This window comes from Myotis daubentonii, chromosome 6 (assembly GCF_963259705.1).
Source record: "Myotis daubentonii chromosome 6, mMyoDau2.1, whole genome shotgun sequence".
Taxonomy (NCBI): domain Eukaryota; kingdom Metazoa; phylum Chordata; class Mammalia; order Chiroptera; family Vespertilionidae; genus Myotis; species Myotis daubentonii.
In genome coordinates this window covers 93707333-93723655 of record NC_081845.1, presented here as the reverse complement: position 1 = coordinate 93723655, position 16323 = coordinate 93707333, and the positions used below count along the sequence as shown (strand labels likewise).

The 16323-nt window shown below is 44.3% G+C and overlaps 2 protein-coding genes across 6 annotated transcripts in view; one reads left to right on the top strand and one right to left on the bottom strand.

Annotated features, from left to right (window-relative positions):
- Positions 1 to 9581, top strand: part of BLTP3A (bridge-like lipid transfer protein family member 3A) — a 60409-nt gene extending 50828 nt beyond the window's left edge. For 3 of the 4 annotated variants that reach the window (XM_059701908.1, XM_059701911.1, XM_059701910.1), the window contains 6 exons: positions 1002 to 1156; positions 1241 to 1391; positions 3073 to 3335; positions 3772 to 3880; positions 4008 to 4075; positions 4514 to 9581. In XM_059701908.1, coding sequence (XP_059557891.1) covers positions 1002 to 1156; positions 1241 to 1391; positions 3073 to 3335; positions 3772 to 3880; positions 4008 to 4075; positions 4514 to 4639 — 872 coding nt within the window. In that variant the 3' untranslated portion in view covers positions 4640 to 9581. Of the gene's footprint in view, positions 1 to 1001; positions 1157 to 1240; positions 1392 to 3072; positions 3336 to 3771; positions 3881 to 4007; positions 4076 to 4513 lie in introns of those variants that run through there. The other variant, XM_059701912.1, reaches the window with a different exon arrangement.
- TAF11 (TATA-box binding protein associated factor 11) lies at positions 9281 to 16052 on the bottom strand. 2 transcript variants are annotated; one of them, XM_059701920.1, is made up of 5 exons: positions 15624 to 16015; positions 13365 to 13513; positions 10973 to 11060; positions 10556 to 10652; positions 9281 to 9907 (listed from the first exon to the last, which is right to left on the bottom strand). In XM_059701920.1, exons 1-5 carry the CDS (start codon positions 15897 to 15899, stop codon positions 9777 to 9779), a joined length of 741 nt encoding a protein of 246 aa, XP_059557903.1. In that variant the 5' UTR covers positions 15900 to 16015; the 3' UTR covers positions 9281 to 9776. The 2 variants fall into 2 exon arrangements, with proteins under 2 accessions (XP_059557903.1, XP_059557904.1); XM_059701921.1 differs by lacking the exon at positions 10556 to 10652 and having other exon boundaries at positions 15624 to 16052.
- Positions 16053 to 16323: the final 271 nt, after the last annotated feature.

Genomic DNA, 16323 nt, shown 5'->3' with positions numbered 1-16323 from the left:
TGATTTTAGAGAGGAAGAGAGAGGGAGAGAGAGAGAGAAACACTCAGTGATGAGAGAGAATCACTGATTGGCTGCCTCCTTCTCGTCCCACACTGGGGATCAAACCCACAACCCAGGCATGTGCCCTGCCTGGGAATTAAACTGTGATTTCCTGGTTTGTAGGATGCTTAACCACTGAGCCATCCCAGCTGGGCTGTTATTATTAATTTCTTATGGGAAATTTCAAATATATATAAAAGTAGACAGAATGAAGTCATGAACCCTCATATACCCATTACCTAGCTTCAAATATTAAGAACACATGGTCATTTTTGTTTCATACATACTTCTGCCCACTTCCCTTCTTCCCATATTATTTTGAAGCAAATCCCAAACATATCATTTGATCCATAAATATTTTCATTATGCATCTCTAGAAAATACAAACTTTTAATTATGGTAAAAGACACATAAATTGACCATCTTAACTCTTTTAACTATAATTCAGTGGCATTAAGTACATTCAGATAGTTGTGCAACCATCTCTACTATCCATCTCCAGAACTCTTCATCCTGAAAAAATGAAACTCTATGCATATACTCCTGTTAACCATCATTCTGTTTTCTTTCTCTATGAATTTGACCATTCTAGGTACCTCATATAAGTGGAAGCATACAGTACTTGTTCTTTTGTGACCATCTTGTTTAACCTAACATAATGTCCTCAAGGTTCATTCACGTTGTAGCATGTGTCCGAATTTCCTTCGTATTTTGTTTATCCATTTATCCATCCATGGACACTTGACTTGCTTCCATTTATAGACTTTTAAAATATTTGACAAAATACTATTGCACTTTTAAAAATTAACTAATTCCTTAAATTCATCAAATACGTAGTTAGTCTTCAAATTTCTAATCTCATAAATGTCATATTTTGTCTTTGCAATTGTCATTGTTTTTAGAGATTGTATTTGAACAGAAGTTTTTGACTTTCAAACTCTTTTGTTGTCTTTCTTTTGCAGAGTCTGGTTCAGAATCTCTTCCACCAGGATCTCTTCCAAGTGCCCTGGACAGTGCTGGTGTTCAAGGGAGCTCCATCGTGGAGAGTTGTGGACAGGGGTCACTGGAAGCCAATAGTTTGGCCCCACCCAGTGGGGAAGACCTCCATCCTCACCCGGTCAGCCGCTCTCCTTCCTTCTCTGCAGAGAACAGGCTCTAGGCTGGAAGCTCAGGAATCAGCTAAGATAGTCTCCTTTTACAGGTCTCGGTTCTGGTGCTGAAGGTAAATGAGGTGTCTTTGGGGATTGAGGTGCGTGGTCAGGACCTGACTGTGGCCCTGCAAGCAGAGGAACTGAGCCTGCAGCACCTGGGCACCGTGGGACTCTGGCCGTTCCTGCATGGACAGTGCCCGGGTAAGGAGGGCGGCCATTCCAGGCAAGCTGGTGGGATTTGTCTGGGGCAGCCAGAGCTTAACGGGTTCCTGTCACTGCTCCAGCGGCAGCTGCCCTAGCCAAGCCCTTAGCCTTTCTCTCCAGTAGCCATTGGGGGGAGGAAGGACTCCCAACGAAGCCGCCTTCTTGCCAGGAACTTCTTTCTGGGGCTTTGCATTCAGTAGTAGGTTAGTCTTCATTTTCACTTCCCACATGCTCCTTAAGCTTATGCATGAGGACAGTGTCCACTTATTCGTTCGCGTGGCTGCTCATATCAGATTATATCTGACCAAGGAGCTTCTGTCACTCAGATTAAATCCTTGGATGTGAATTATTGTTTAGACTTTAAAAGATGACAGGAAAAATCTGGGCTTGTGTTATGTGTTTCATTTAAAATTTTGGTTTTTAAAATATTCAGTAAATACTAAGGAATACTTATAAGGTATATGTAAGGTATAACAAAAATAACAATACAGTGAATCCACGCACCCGCCTCCTTGTTTAATAAAACGGTGCCATTGACTTGGAAGCCCGGACTCCCCTCCGGAGCCTCTGCCTCCGGTCAGAGGGAGCGCGGCTTCCTGACTTGGTATCTGTCCTCTTCTTTACAGTTCTTTCACCTGTTCTATCAATGTATTATTCTGCTTTGTGGGGTTTTGAGTTATTCTAAGTGGAATTATAGTTTATATTCTTTCGTGATTTACTTCTTTCAAGCAACATGATATTCTTCAGATTCTTCCGGGCTGTTGAGTTAGCTATAATTCATTGTCCCTACTATATAATATTCTATTGTATAAATATACTACTTTTTGCTTTTTAAAAACAGCTTTATTGGGGTATAATTTTTGCTTTTTATAAAACAGCATACTGTGAAATTCACTCACTAGAAATGTACGATTCAATAATTTTTAGGACGTTTACAGAGTTGTGCAGTCATCGCCGTCACCCCTCAGATACCGCTTGTACCCATCGCTATATTTACTTCAGTCTATTCTGAACAGGCACTTGGATTGTTGCAGTATTTTTGTGTTGCCTTGAACATCCTTGTACATGTCTCTAGTATGTATGTTGGAGAGTTCTCCAGAGTTCTGTTCCTGAGGATATCATTTCTAGGTCATTAGGGAAGGTATAGCTCTAACTGTTCTAGACAATGCCAGTTTGTTTTCTAAAATGGTTGTACCATTAGCAGTATGTAAGTACACGGTTGTTCCCTATCCTTGGCTATAGCTGAGATTGTTTTTTGTGGAGTTTTGAGATTAGCGTGGATCCTGCTTGGCTTTATCAGAGAGGCGTGCCTTTATCTGGGAAGACCAAGACTTGACAGAAAGGAAGAGACATTCAAATTTAGCAGAGTAGAGGGTTTTATGTTTTCAGAGCTTCCCTTGGCCGTTCTTAGCAAGGCCAGCTTTTGGGCCCTTTCCCTCCTGAGCCACCATGGGAGTTATAGCAAGGGAACTGAGCCCACGGTCTTCATGGTCAGGCTGCTAGTGCTCAGATCCTGTCCTGCTATTGTAAGTGGTGTACCTTTGGGCAGTTATTCTCTGGGTCCTAGTTCCTTCATCTCTAAGATGGGAAGGATGATAATACTTTTGGCATAGGGTTGTTAGGAATATTAGAACAGTCCCTGACTATTAGTTAATTTTTTCCTTCTGTCATTTCAAAGGTACGAGCTTTCTAGAATCCTCAACTTCGAAGACTTGCCACATCAGGCCAGCTGTGGGCCTTCGCTTTGAGGTGGGGCCTGGTGCAGCTGTTCATTCTCCCCTGGCCACAAAGAATGGCTTCCTGCATTTATTGCTTCAAGGCTGTGACCTTGAGCTGCTCACCTCAGTGCTCAATGGCCTGGGGCCCTTCTTGGAGGATGAGGAGATTCCAGTGGTAGTTCCCATGCAGATTGAGCTCCTGAACTCCAGGATCACCCTGAAGGTGAGAGAGACTTTGGGTTTTCACCCTAGACTTTATCAGGCCAGGAATTCTGGCAGTGACAGCTTTAGCCTCTTGCCTTGTCACTGTAAAAGGAGTGAGGAGTGAGTGAGGAAAAGCATATTCGCATTCTTTGTCAATGTTACAGCTCTACATACATATGTGTTGTCAAAAAGTCCTGTGTTTAGGTCAGAAGACCTGTCTGTAGCCCTGACCTTGTCCTTGGCGTGCAGCATGATTGTGTGCAATCCCTAGTTTATCTGATCCTCAGTTTCACCATCTCTAGAATGGGAGAGACTCATTGCTGCCTCTCACACCCTTGCAAGAATGTATGGATAAACAATGACATAGCAGTGCTTCAGACTGAATGGGAGAAGCCTGGGTTGTTACCTGATTGCTCTGGGTTGGTTGGGGCATCATGCATTCCCTCTTCCTGTAGGATGATATCCCCCCCATCTACCCAACGTCTCCAGGCCCCGTGCCCATCACGCTAGCCATGGAGCATGTTGTGCTGAAGCGGAGTGATGATGGTGTGTTCCACGTAGGCGGTGAGTTGGGCTTGTCAGCCCCCTGGCTTCCCTGTCTTTCTCCTCCTGTAAGGGAATAGGTGACAACTAGGAATTGTCTGCATCTGGGCAGCAATTTGTCATTTAGAACCTTTACTTTTTTTCCCAGCTGCTGCTCAGGACAGACCATCAGCCGAAGTACCTAACAGTGAAAAGAGACAGCCCCCAAAAGAACAGGTATTTTTGGTGCTCACAGGGGAGGCTTTTGGACAACAGGAGAGGACCTGACTGAACAGTACCTTCCCCATAAGCCCCTAGGGACTGTAGTCGCAGAAGCTGGTAAAACCCAGAAGGCTGGAAAGGTTTCTCGTGCGTATGTGGATGGGTGGTTTGGGCTCTGTCACCTAGTAGCAGCCTCTAGATGGCTGAATAGAGGATGTAAATCAGGAGCTGGTGGTGGAAGGATGGTTGCTGATCACAGATCTTCCAGCTGCTGTCCCTGTAACTGATGAACTCTGAAGAGAGGATTAGGCTTCTAGAAAAAATCGAGTTGGGTTCTCTTGACCATTGGCCAAACTTGTGGATCCTTCTTCCACCTTGTTCCCTTACTGAGTGTTGTTGTTTTTTCAAGTTGTGTTACTTTATTCATTAACTGAACGACTTATTGTTCCTCAGGTGAAAGAACTGTCTACCCTACAAAAGGAACTTACAGAAACTAAACAAGCATTGGCCAATGCCAACCAGGATAAAGACAAACTTTTCCAGGAGCTTAGGAAATATAACCCCTTCTTTGAGCTCTGACAGCTGTGGCTCAGCCATCGGTGCCAAGGAGAGGCAGTCACCAGCAACATCCGCACCCGTGACAGACGGCAGCCTCCAGTGTTGAATAAGTTGAGTTAAGGATGTCAGAGGGACCGGGCGTGCCTAACTCCTTTCTGCTATGGGTTGTCACTGGGATAGCAGATAGGGCCAAGCATGACCATGTTCCAGGAAACTGGGGGCAGCTTTGTGCGTGGCTCACGCATCACGTCTTGCTGTTGGGTCCTCTGCACACTAGGTGGCATCTTCTCCACACTGTAGGGCCATTTCACTGCATGGTTTCATGACAGACATTTGCTTCCTCCACAACCTGTGTGAACAAGGCGAAGTGCTCACCTCCTCAGTCACCCACAGAGCCACCAAAGATTCTCTTCCTAGAGCTTCCTGTAGCAGACCTGAACAGTCCTGCCTGAGCTCCGGCCACAGGGGTAGAGTGGAATAGGAAGCAGCCAGCAAGGCGGGAGCCAGAGGGGCATGAGATAAGGGAGACCGGGACCCTGCTTTTTTTGGAAAGGGAACCAAGCTCATATCTTCTTGGCTGATATTACAATCACATTTTTCAGGGTTCAGCTTCCTTGGTTATGCTTTGTCATTGTGAGGCTGTGGTAGAAAGTAAACAACAGCAGCTTTCCCTTCTGTAACACAATTTATTTGAAGTTTAAGTCAAGAAAATAATAATCACTCTGGGTTAGGTGGTTGGAGGCATGGTGTGGTAGGGATGAGCGGGGAGCTTGGTTCTGAGCCCCAGGCGCCTGCCTAGAATGCTGCCTCTCTTCTGCGGCTGCACCTGGAGGTGCTTTCCTGTCTCCCAGGGCCCCTGGCACAGCTGTCTCCCCAGCACTATGACTTTCTACCAGCACTCTCCTTAGCTCTTGGTTTGGGAGCTGAAAGTGTGTTTTAAACTATAACATAAACACCTTAGTCTGTTGCACCCCACTCCCCTCTATCACTGTGGCTTTTAAAATTATGTAATTTTGACTTAAAAAAAAAATACCCTTCATCCTAGCTAGGTTTTGACCCCTGCCCCCCAAAAGCGCAATTTCCTCGTTTCTTTCCTGTCTAATTCTTCCTTAACACTCTACCTTCATCTATACTGTTTTGTGTACTTCAGACTGTGTTGATGGGACAGAAACTCACCAGCTAACTCACCTTGAATCTGCAGGATGGTAAATTATGATTTAGTAGTGTCAGTAAAATCTTAATCACATTGACCTATTGAAGGAAAGGTAAAATGTTTCCCTGTGGGAAATCATGCCTAACTTGTATATTACAGATATTTTAGGATAAAAAGAAACATGTGTTCAAGAAGGAACAGTATCTAATTTGTTCTGACTTTTAAAGAACTTTTGTCAAGTTCTTCATTAAGGCAGTTTAAAAGCACCAGTTACTGTGAGATTATGGGAATATTTTGTCATGCTTAGGAAACAACTTAGAGACTTAAGAATAAACATGTTTCTGGAAAGACTGTTAACAGGGGAAGTTTCCTACTGATTGATGCTTGGTTGAACCTTATTTAATATTTTCATAAATAACCTGAAAGTAGGATATTACAATGCAATCATATGTCACTACTTCTAGGCATTGAAAGGTAAACCAGAAGAGACTTTAAACACACACATAAACACACACACACACACTCACACACACCCCCCAAAATTGCAGAAGGGCCACAAGCCAGGCTGTGAATACTCAGGAAAGTGACAGGTGAGGTTCAGTGCAGGTGAGTGTGAAGGAATGCACTTACAGAAAACAGCACAGCAGCCGACGAGGCAGTGCGCTCCTGTTAAAACTCAGGATGGAAACGGAGGCATTGCTGAGGGGAAGGGTCGATGTGCTACTGAGGCCAAAAGGCCAGTTACATCATCAGCAAGGACACATGGAGGCAACCCAGAAAAGGACCTCACACACGGCCATGCACATGTGCACCTCGGGTCTTACTTAAAATATACAGCTGCAGAGAGCAGCAAAAATGATGGGGGGTGGAGGCACTTAGATGAGGACCATCTTGAACGATGATAGCGGAGGGTGGTGTTTGATCACATATCCAGCAAGAGGAAGGACATGTTCACCAGGTCCTGAAATACTAGCTCTCGGCTGTACCGCAGAGCCTCAGGCAAAAGGAAGCACTCCTCAGCAAATCAGGAACTGGTGGAGCTCCTTGTCAAGGTCGCTGGCAGGACCCGTGCGGGGCCGCAGGAGGGGTAGGGAGTCCTTGCATGGTGTAGACCCCCGAAAGGAATTGCAGGCCACTGGGGCTATTTGGTGAAATACAACTCCACAGACTCCCTTAATGCTGCTTCAAAGGCAGAATGGAGAACAAATGGATCAGCAGTCCTCTCAAGTATGGCATTTCTAAAGTCTTGGAAGGAGAGGAGGGAGATCCAGTCGCTGGAAAATGGAATTATTCAACCTTAGGCTCACCAGAATTGGTTTAAAATCAGTTATTTTCTTCCCTTTCTCTCTTCCTGGCCCCCCATATCCCTCTGGCATCCCTCCATGCGAAGAACATGCCTAATCGGCATTGCCTGGTATACCTTTACCTTAAGAACTTGTGCTTGATGGCAGGCAGTAGAAACAACCTGGGCAATACCAAGGTTAACCCCGTTCATAGCCAGCTCAGTCAGTTTCTGGCCTTTCCGGGGCTCTGGTCCATGTGACAAATGGAGCCCTGTATCTGACTTCCATTATACAGCAGCTTTGGCCATTGTATCTTGAAATCGTCCCTCAGGAAATACGGTCGGGGTCATTGTCCCATGGAATTTTAGTAAACATCTTGTGTAACTTCCTGCTGCTCTTCAGTGGAAGGAAGATTTTTTTTCATAATGAAGAAATGTGAACTGGTTATCAGGATAAATGTGAAGGAAAAAAGTGGAAGGAAAAAATAGTACCAGCTCCTTTGGACTGCTTACGATTTCTGCCTTGGAGCTCGAAGACTCTGAACAAGAAATAATACCTCACGAAATCGTCTGGAGTGATGACAGCACCACTTCGCAGACGCCAGCCACTGCACATCAGCATTTCGGCTGTGAAACATTTACAACTGTCTCATCTGTGACTGTCTATATTTCCTGTTTACATGGATGTACTGGAGATATGCTTTAGTGCACTTGCACTGGTGTAAATCTCTCAGCTGAGCTGCAGGGATGGTTTTCAATCTCAAATTGTTTTCAACTACTGGAATAATGAACCTAGTTTCTTAAGACAAAAGGTGTGGGTTACATTCTTGCGTTGGCTGCTTTTTGCTGTATATTTAACCTGACCTTGATTTTGCCATGGGTCTCAACTTTATGTACTTTTTCATGATTCTAAAAGAAATGGTTCCTGCGTATGGAATATCCAAGGCGTAAACACCACCCCTCACACATCCCATTACCTGACCCACTTACATGAGCTTCCCCTTAGTTCAGGAGGGTGGTGGGAAGGTTGTTTGAGGTATTGCTGTGGTGATACGGGAACTTTACATTTTAACCTTACACTAAGGGCTTTTTTTCCTCCTTTAATACTTGACTAAAGATCTAAAATCAGTCAAAACACCATAAAACCATGGAAATAACTGAACACTGCTGCATAAGCTAGTAGGTAGCATCCTGTTATTGAGAACTGCAAAAGCTGTGATTTACCATGGTCATAAGTTTCAAGAGATTCTGGTGGATGTAATATCCTCTCACCAATGGCTTCCCCCACCTTCTGCTAGGATAAGAATATTCCTGGTCACCTCTGGGGAGGCGTGGGTAGTAGCTATTGTTGGATGGGGATTATCTCTTAAACAGACACAAGGTGAAGCACTTAGTCTTCAACTGGGAGGTTTTGCTAAGTGGCCAGTTTTGGCATGTGAACTTTCTCCCTTGTTAAGTTCCAGCCTTGTCCAGTATCTTACATTGAAATATAGTTCCTATAACTTAAAAATATTCCTGTTAGAACTGAGAATGTTTGTCTGTTCCCCCAGCCCCCCTTGGGTTTAGTTTTTGGTCAAGAGGTAGCCTTTTACCACCACTTCTTAGCCCCACTGAAGTGTCTTCTCCATTGGCTAAGGACAAGTTGCACACCATGACTCTAGTAAGATACTAAGTCAGATTTGCCCAACTCCGTGAGTCCTTCCCCCACTCAGGGTGCTCCACCGAATGGAAAGCTTCAGAGCAGCTTCAAGCCCGCCTCCCTGTGACACAGGAAAGAATTCCTGGGGACTGCCAACTAATACTGTAGCCTTATTACTGCTAATCACTGTTACGGAAAGGTCACGCCATTCCCCTTCATTTGAGGAGAACAATGAGAATTTATCTGATGAACTGGAATACTGGTCAGTATTGGGAAACTTTAATGTTGCAGTATCTAATCAAATTTGGAGTATACTGGTTCTGTGAACCACCTGAAAAAAGCAAATTAAACTTATTAAACAGAACTAGTTGTGTTATATCTATTTATAAGGAATCTGAAATATATAGGCTTTTACATTGTTCTTAAGTGCTTTAAGTACTCTTTTTGATATTAAATTTTAATAGCTCTAGTAGAAAGTGAGGGTTCAAATTTTCACAAAAAAAACCCAAGACCAGTTTTACACCAAAAACAAGAATGATGAATTCCCCCTATTCCAACCAGTTAGACAGAAAATGAATACACATACAACAAGTTGGAAAACAGTTTAATGATCACTCACCAAAATCTATCGGAGATTCTTTAATGTTCACAGGGAGAAACTATTCCACTACTCCTGCATCACAACGTTATTCATTTGGAGTAGCACTAAGTCAGAAGTTCCTGGTTGTTTCATCTACTTAAAACCAGAGGTAAAAACCTAAGACAGCAACTTCAGGCTCCAGTGCGAAGCCATCAGAGTTCTCTTGGAAAGGTTTTCTCTGAAAGCAGCTCCTGTCCAGGGAAGCCATGCCCATGTGCCTTTCTGCTTCCAACTAGCCAGACAATTAAATGCCGCAAAATGCCCAAAGGTCCCAATGTTTAGTCAAGGCATGTATGACACAGGCCGCCTGCTTTCCAGGTGTGATGAACAGTGTTGAGAAAGACATTGAGACACGGGCAGATCCCGGAGCAGCAGTGCACAGCCTGCAACCCCACGTCTGGAACCAGCACGTCCTCCAGTGCCAGGCCTTTCTCGGCTTCAGTCTTAGAAGAAGATGATTTTTTTGTGCTTCGAGTTGGGTATTTGCCCCTTCGACTTTAACCTCCGAACAGCCTCCCGCATATGTTTGGGTTGTAGTGGTGGCATTTCTCCCCACTTCTCACACACATCCAGTGCTAAAGGGGGGAAGGAGACAGTTTTGTGATCACACCAGAGCTTACTCACAACCCTTTTGAGTACTGTAATTCTCATCCTCTTCTAAGCTTGCTGAGGAAATAAACCAAGGCATTTTCTCTAAAATGTACCATGTTTGCCCTGGCCAGCGTGATTCAGTGGTTAGGGCACCGGGCCTGGCAGCGAAGGGTCTCGGGTTTGATTCCTGGTCAAGGGCACGTACTGGGGTTGCTAGTGATTAGCAGTGGGCAGCAGCCAAGTTCTTTACTCGATAAGTACGGGAGCAGTTCCAGGGGTCATAACATCAGGGATAACTCCTCACACTGGTCAGCCCCAGTGACAGCTTTTCTTGTATCTTTTGGCAGCAGAAATGAACAAAGTTCATTGGCGAAAAACACAAGGTCTGCTTCTGTCACCCTGGGCTGCGGACAGGAATCAGGAAGGGACATTTCCTAGATGCTTCCTAACTGCCAGCAGGGAAACTCTGAAGGACTAATGGTCATGTTCTGCCGAATACAAAGGCCCCCCCCAGGTCAACCTCTAGTGTAAGTGGAAACTACTACAGGGCCTTATTAAGTCCCTCAGTCCCGACGTTCTTGAAAATAAGGCCATCACAGGTTCAATCCATTACTTATACCAACACCACTCACCTTCTTCTACCACTTCCCCGACGAAAACCTTGGAAATACCCGACATAGCAATGACCACATTCTGAGACACGGAGGTGCCGGTGATGGACTGGATCAGCTGGAGAGAAGGACAAAGACTGGTTAAAGTAGTCCAGCCCGGCTTTACAAACAAGTGTCCACAGAGCTCTGCACTGAGTGTTTACTAAAGGCCGGGTGCTGAACATGAGACTATTAAAGCAACGATTCTGTTTAAGACCCTATCCCTGGAATACAAAACCGAAACTGGTCAAATTATTGAGGGACAGGTTATTTTTATTTTCCCGCCTAAATGACCCCCAACTTGCCTAACATGTCACTTCCAAATGCCAAGGGACATAACTCTGGAGTCCAGTTTGGTTCTCCCAGCTGATGAAAATGAAGTGTGATATCCATCCTTACCCTTTTAATGGCCGCCTTGGGGAAAGCTGAACGGCGGTACATTTCATAACGGTTCAGCTGCTCCTCAGAAAAAGAAGAAACCAGGATCCTAGACAAAGGTTCAGGTAATTAAGTTAACTTATAAGAAGAATGCTTAAAATATTTATTACATCAATAAAATCAAGTGTCAAATAGAAAATGAATTGTCAAGGGGTTGATAGTATTAGGTTAATGCTAATGAGGAATGAAGATAAAGTATTTCTACTCTTAAGGCACTTGAGAATAAGTGAAACAACTTCCTTTTTTTACTTTGTTAAGAACAAAAACTTAACAATGTTAGGTCACTGTATCATACCATATAAATTGTGTTTTCAGCCTTAGGCTCTCTCCTATAATGCTACCTTACTACACTTCACGTTATTGTAAAAATTTAATATATAAATGTATGTTCAAACCAGTAGTTTTCAACATTAACAGAGTAAGGAGGAAAATTTTGTAAAATATATGGAAAAGGGTTAATACTCTATAGCAGCGGTTCTCAACCTGTGGGTCGCGAACAATGAAAATACATCCTGCATATCAGATATTTACATTACGATTCATAACAGTAGCAAAATTACAGTTACGAAGTAGCAACGAAAATAATTTTATGGTTGGGGGTCACAACGTGAGGAACTATATTAAAGGGTTGCGGCATTAGGAAGGTTGAGAACCACTGCTCTATAGGAATGAATTCTTTCACATAAATAAAACAATGGCCATACCAATTTTATTTATTAAATATATATTTTTTATTGATTTCAGAGAGAAAGGGAGAGACAGAAACATCAATGATGAGAGAGAATCATTGATCAGCTGCCTCCTGCAGGCCCCCTTCTGGGGACCAAGCCCGAAACCTGGGCATGTGCCCTGACGTGGTTCATAGGTTAATGCTCAACCACTGAGCAGCCATACCAATTTTAGAAAATGAGCAAAGGACATGAACTGAAACTTTACAAAAGCACCAATGGCCAATAAGTATAAAGGAAAAAAAAATTAACTTTCACTAGTAAAGAAATTAAAATAATAAACAAGATAACATTTTCCATAAACCACATTGACAAGCATTAAGAATGGTACTAAGGAGAATGGGAAGACAGAAAGTCATACATGCTGATAGAATGTAAAATGGAACAACCGTTTTGGAGAAGAATTTAGAAATACGTATGAAAATCCTTTGAAAATATTCATACTATTTGAACTAGCAACTACACTTCCAGTTTATTATAGGAATCAAATGGAGAAGTATGTAAAGATGTGCATCATAATGTTGCAAAAAAAATCCAAAACACAAGAACAGTTGCAGGGATTGGTCAAATTATGGTCCATCCACACAATGGAATACAATGTAGCCATTAAAAATGATGATTTACAGGCATCTTTACTGACATGAAAATATTTAGCAATACATATCAAACATTAAAAAACAAACATGAAGAGGTATATACCCTGGGTAAACTCTAAGTAGTAGGATTATGGGTAACTATTTTTTTCTACTTTTCTGTATTCTCTGGATTCTTTGCAATGAAACCATACTACTTTTACAATCAGAAAGCAAATGAAGCTATTTCCATTTTGAAGAAAATTATGATCTAGACCAGTGATGGCGAACCTTTTGAGCTCGGCGTGTCAGCATTTTGAAAAACCCTAACTTAACTCTGGTGCCATGTCACATATAGAAATTTTTTGATATTTGCAACCATAGTAAAACAAAGATTTATATTTTTGATATTTATTTTATATATTTAAATGCCATTTAACAAAGAAAAATCAACCAAAAAAATGAGTTCACGTGTCACCTCTGACACGCGTGTCATAGGTTCGCCATCACTGACCTAGATATATAGTTATTGACATGCAATGCATCTACCATACTTAATGTACAAAATGGTTACAAACGGTATTTATTGATTTTTTACAGAGAGGGATAGAGCGTTAGAAACATCGATGAGAGAGAAACATCGATCAGCTGCCTCCTGCACACTCCCCACTAGAGATGTGCCCGCAACCAAGGTACATGCCCTTGACCAGAATTGAACCTGGGACCCTTGAGTCCGCAGGCCGACGCTCTATCCACTGAGCCAAACCGGTTAGGACTACAAATGGTATTTAACATCTTTGAAAAATTTGTTGTAGATATACATATATGTATAGAAAATATCTTGGAAAATATATATCAAAATATTAATAGTATTTATTTTGGTGGTAAATTGGTATTTTTTTTTACTTATTTATATTTCCTATGGTATACCAATGTATTAATTACTTTATTTTGAGTTTATAAAAGAAAAAAGTTGAAGGTCAAGAAAAATTTCTTAATTTTGTGTGGTCAAGTTAGAGCCTTGCAATGGGGAAGGATCAGAAAGTAACTTACTGCATCTTTTGAATCTCATCTTCATCCACTTTCTGCTTCTTCTCTTTCTTTTCTTTGGGGTCTATTTTCAGTTTTTTGGCTGCAGGAGTGAGTAATGATGAGTCTTCCCTTTCAACTGCTGTTAAATCTGAGATGTCCTGACTCTTGAGCTGAGGAGGTGAAAGAAACACTTTTATATACTTGGCCTACTTTCCAGACTCGGGTAAGGTAAGAAGACATCATTCTCATTACAACACAACAAATCCACTTATTCAATGGTAGGATACACTATCTCCCCAAAAGAAATTTGTAGCCCAGCTGTGGAAAGAACACTAGCGAAAATTCCAGTTTTCCAGTTTAGGTATGCTCATGGCTCCCACACTTGTTTACCAGGGCAATACAATACCAAGAAATCATGAAAACCTTTCCCCCCGAGCCCACTCTCCCAACCTCATTCTTGGAGGGGATGTTAGAAAAGTCCTTTCCATCCAGCCAGCTCTTCTGCCTCTAAGCCAGCCGTGGGCAAACTACGGCCCGCGGGCCGGATGCGGCCCGTTTGAAATGAATAAAACTAAAAAAAAAAAAAAAAAAAGACCGTACCCTTTTATGTAATGATGTTTACTTTGAATTTATATTAGTTCACACAAACACTCCATCCACGCTTTTGTTCCGGCCCTCCGGTCCAGTTTAAGAACCCATTGTGGCCCTCGAGTCAAAAAGTTTGCCCACCCCTGCTCTAAGCCTATAGATCTCTTCACTTGTGATGATTCCATGTGGAAAGAATATTAAAAAGGAGGCATCTTCTCATCAAAACAATGTTTCTTTGAGTTTGGAACATTTAAATGAGCTTCTCCCACATGTAGTACTCTTTTCTTCCTATCTTTTAATTCTACAGCATCATGCAAATATTTACTAGGCTGAAAACTTTGTGAAGACAGGTTTGTCTCATCATTTATCTCACCCCACGAAAGAGTTTAGCATAGTTTTATTTATGCTAGATTTTAAAATTATATAGATTTCAGAGAGGAAGGGAGAGAGATAGAAACATCCATGATGAGAGAGAACCATTGATTGGCTGCCTCCTGCACGCCCCACAGTGAGGATCTAGCCTGCAACCTGGGCATGTGCCCTGACCTGGAATCGAGCTGTGACCTGTGACCTCCTGGTTCAGAGGTCGATGCTCAACCACTGAGCCAGGCCAGCTGGGCCAGATTCCTTCTTAAAAGTTTCACAACATTGTTCTTTTTCTAAAAGTCCTTACTTTCTATATTTTAATAAAACTTGATGCCCTGAAAGGCTGTTTCTGTCTAATCCAGTGGTTCTCAACCTTCCTAATGCCGCGACCCTTTAATACAGTTCCTCACGTTGTGGTGACCCCCAACCATAAAATTATTTTTGTTGCTACTTCATAACTGTAATTTTGCTACTGTTACGAAACGTAATGTAAACATCTGATATGCAGGATGTATTTTTCATTGTTACAAGTTGAACATAATTAAAGCATAGTGATTAATCACAAAAGCAATATGTAATTATATATGTGTTTTCCGATGGTCTTAGGCGACCCCTGTGAAAGGGTCGTTCGACCCCTAAAGGGGTCGCGACCCACAGGTTGAGAACCGCTGGCTAATCTAATGTCCTTCCACGATCTCTTTAAACGCCATACTTACAGCTCTAAGAGCCTATGGTTCTCTCTAGAAGGGGAACCCAGAGAACCCTGTGCTTCTGGTCCCCTGGCTGACGCTCGGCTAGCGAGCACTGCGGCGCTTCGGCCTCGCACAACTGATGGGCCAGGTGTGTTTATGCGACAGAGAGACCCTGGACATAAGGTGAGTAAAGCGGTCACGCCCGCAGCCTCCCTTTAACGACTCTGCTGCCTAGAATAACAACGTTACGCTCAAGCATCAGCTGTGAGAACCACGGGGCAGTGGAAGGGATTCTAGGCGTCCTGGGTTCTCGCTCTTGCCTGTCTCAGGGAGACATCGGATCCCAACTTCCTCACCAGGAAAACCCAGACGCTATTAAAATCCCTTCAGAAGGAGTGTTAATAGTCAAGGGCAGGGATTAAAAATATGAACCCCGAGCTTGGGTCTCCCGGCCCCGACCAGCCCTACAGTGCGGCCTCCGCCCACCCCGAGCCGCCTCCGCGACTGCAGATCGGAGGGACCCTGTGCGTCCCAATGGTCCCGGCCGGGGCAGGGGGTGGGGAGGCACATGCAGGCGGTGGCGCAGCCAGAGCACCACCTCGGGGTCCACTCGGCCCCGCCAACGTCTCCCTACCTCGCCTTCCTCTGCCGCGGCTTCTTTCAAATCCCCGTCTCCGTCCGCTTCCTCCGGGTGTCCGTCCGCGTCGGTGGTCCCAGGGCCCGCGGGAGCCGCGGCCGCCTCGTCGGACACCTCGGTCTCCCCGCCTTTTTCCGCGGGCGACTCGCAGGCGCCATCCATCGCAGCCGAATGCGGGACCGCGGGTCGCGGAGCGGGCACAAGCCGGGGCTGGCAGCTCACTTCCGGTCGTCGCGCCGCGATGACGTCACCCGCCGGCTCCTCCGCGGTCATTCGGCAGCGACGTGCGGGCTCCGCTTTAAGCGTGGCGGTGGGCGCGAGCACGGGTTTCAGCCGGTGGGCTTCCCGTCCTGGGAAAGCCGCCGGTTAAAGGGGAGCTGCACGGCTTACCGGAGGCCTCCCTCTCCCTGCCGCCTCTAACGCCGCCCCGGAGTTTGTCCAGCCCATTTGTCCACTCCACGCCATTGAGCGCCCGCGTCGAGCCGGGAGCAGTGCTGGTGCCAGAAACAAACATAGTTTATATGCCCAAGTACACGACTTCTCCAGTCGCGGGCGCCCAAGGTCGGGGGCGGTCTCCCACACCTGACTTTCCCGGCAGGTTGGTTAATTGCATCAGGAGTAAGAGGAAAACATCTGCCGGAGGGAGGTTCTTTTATTTTGAATTTCACTTTAGGCGCCATTCCCGGGAGTGGGAGCA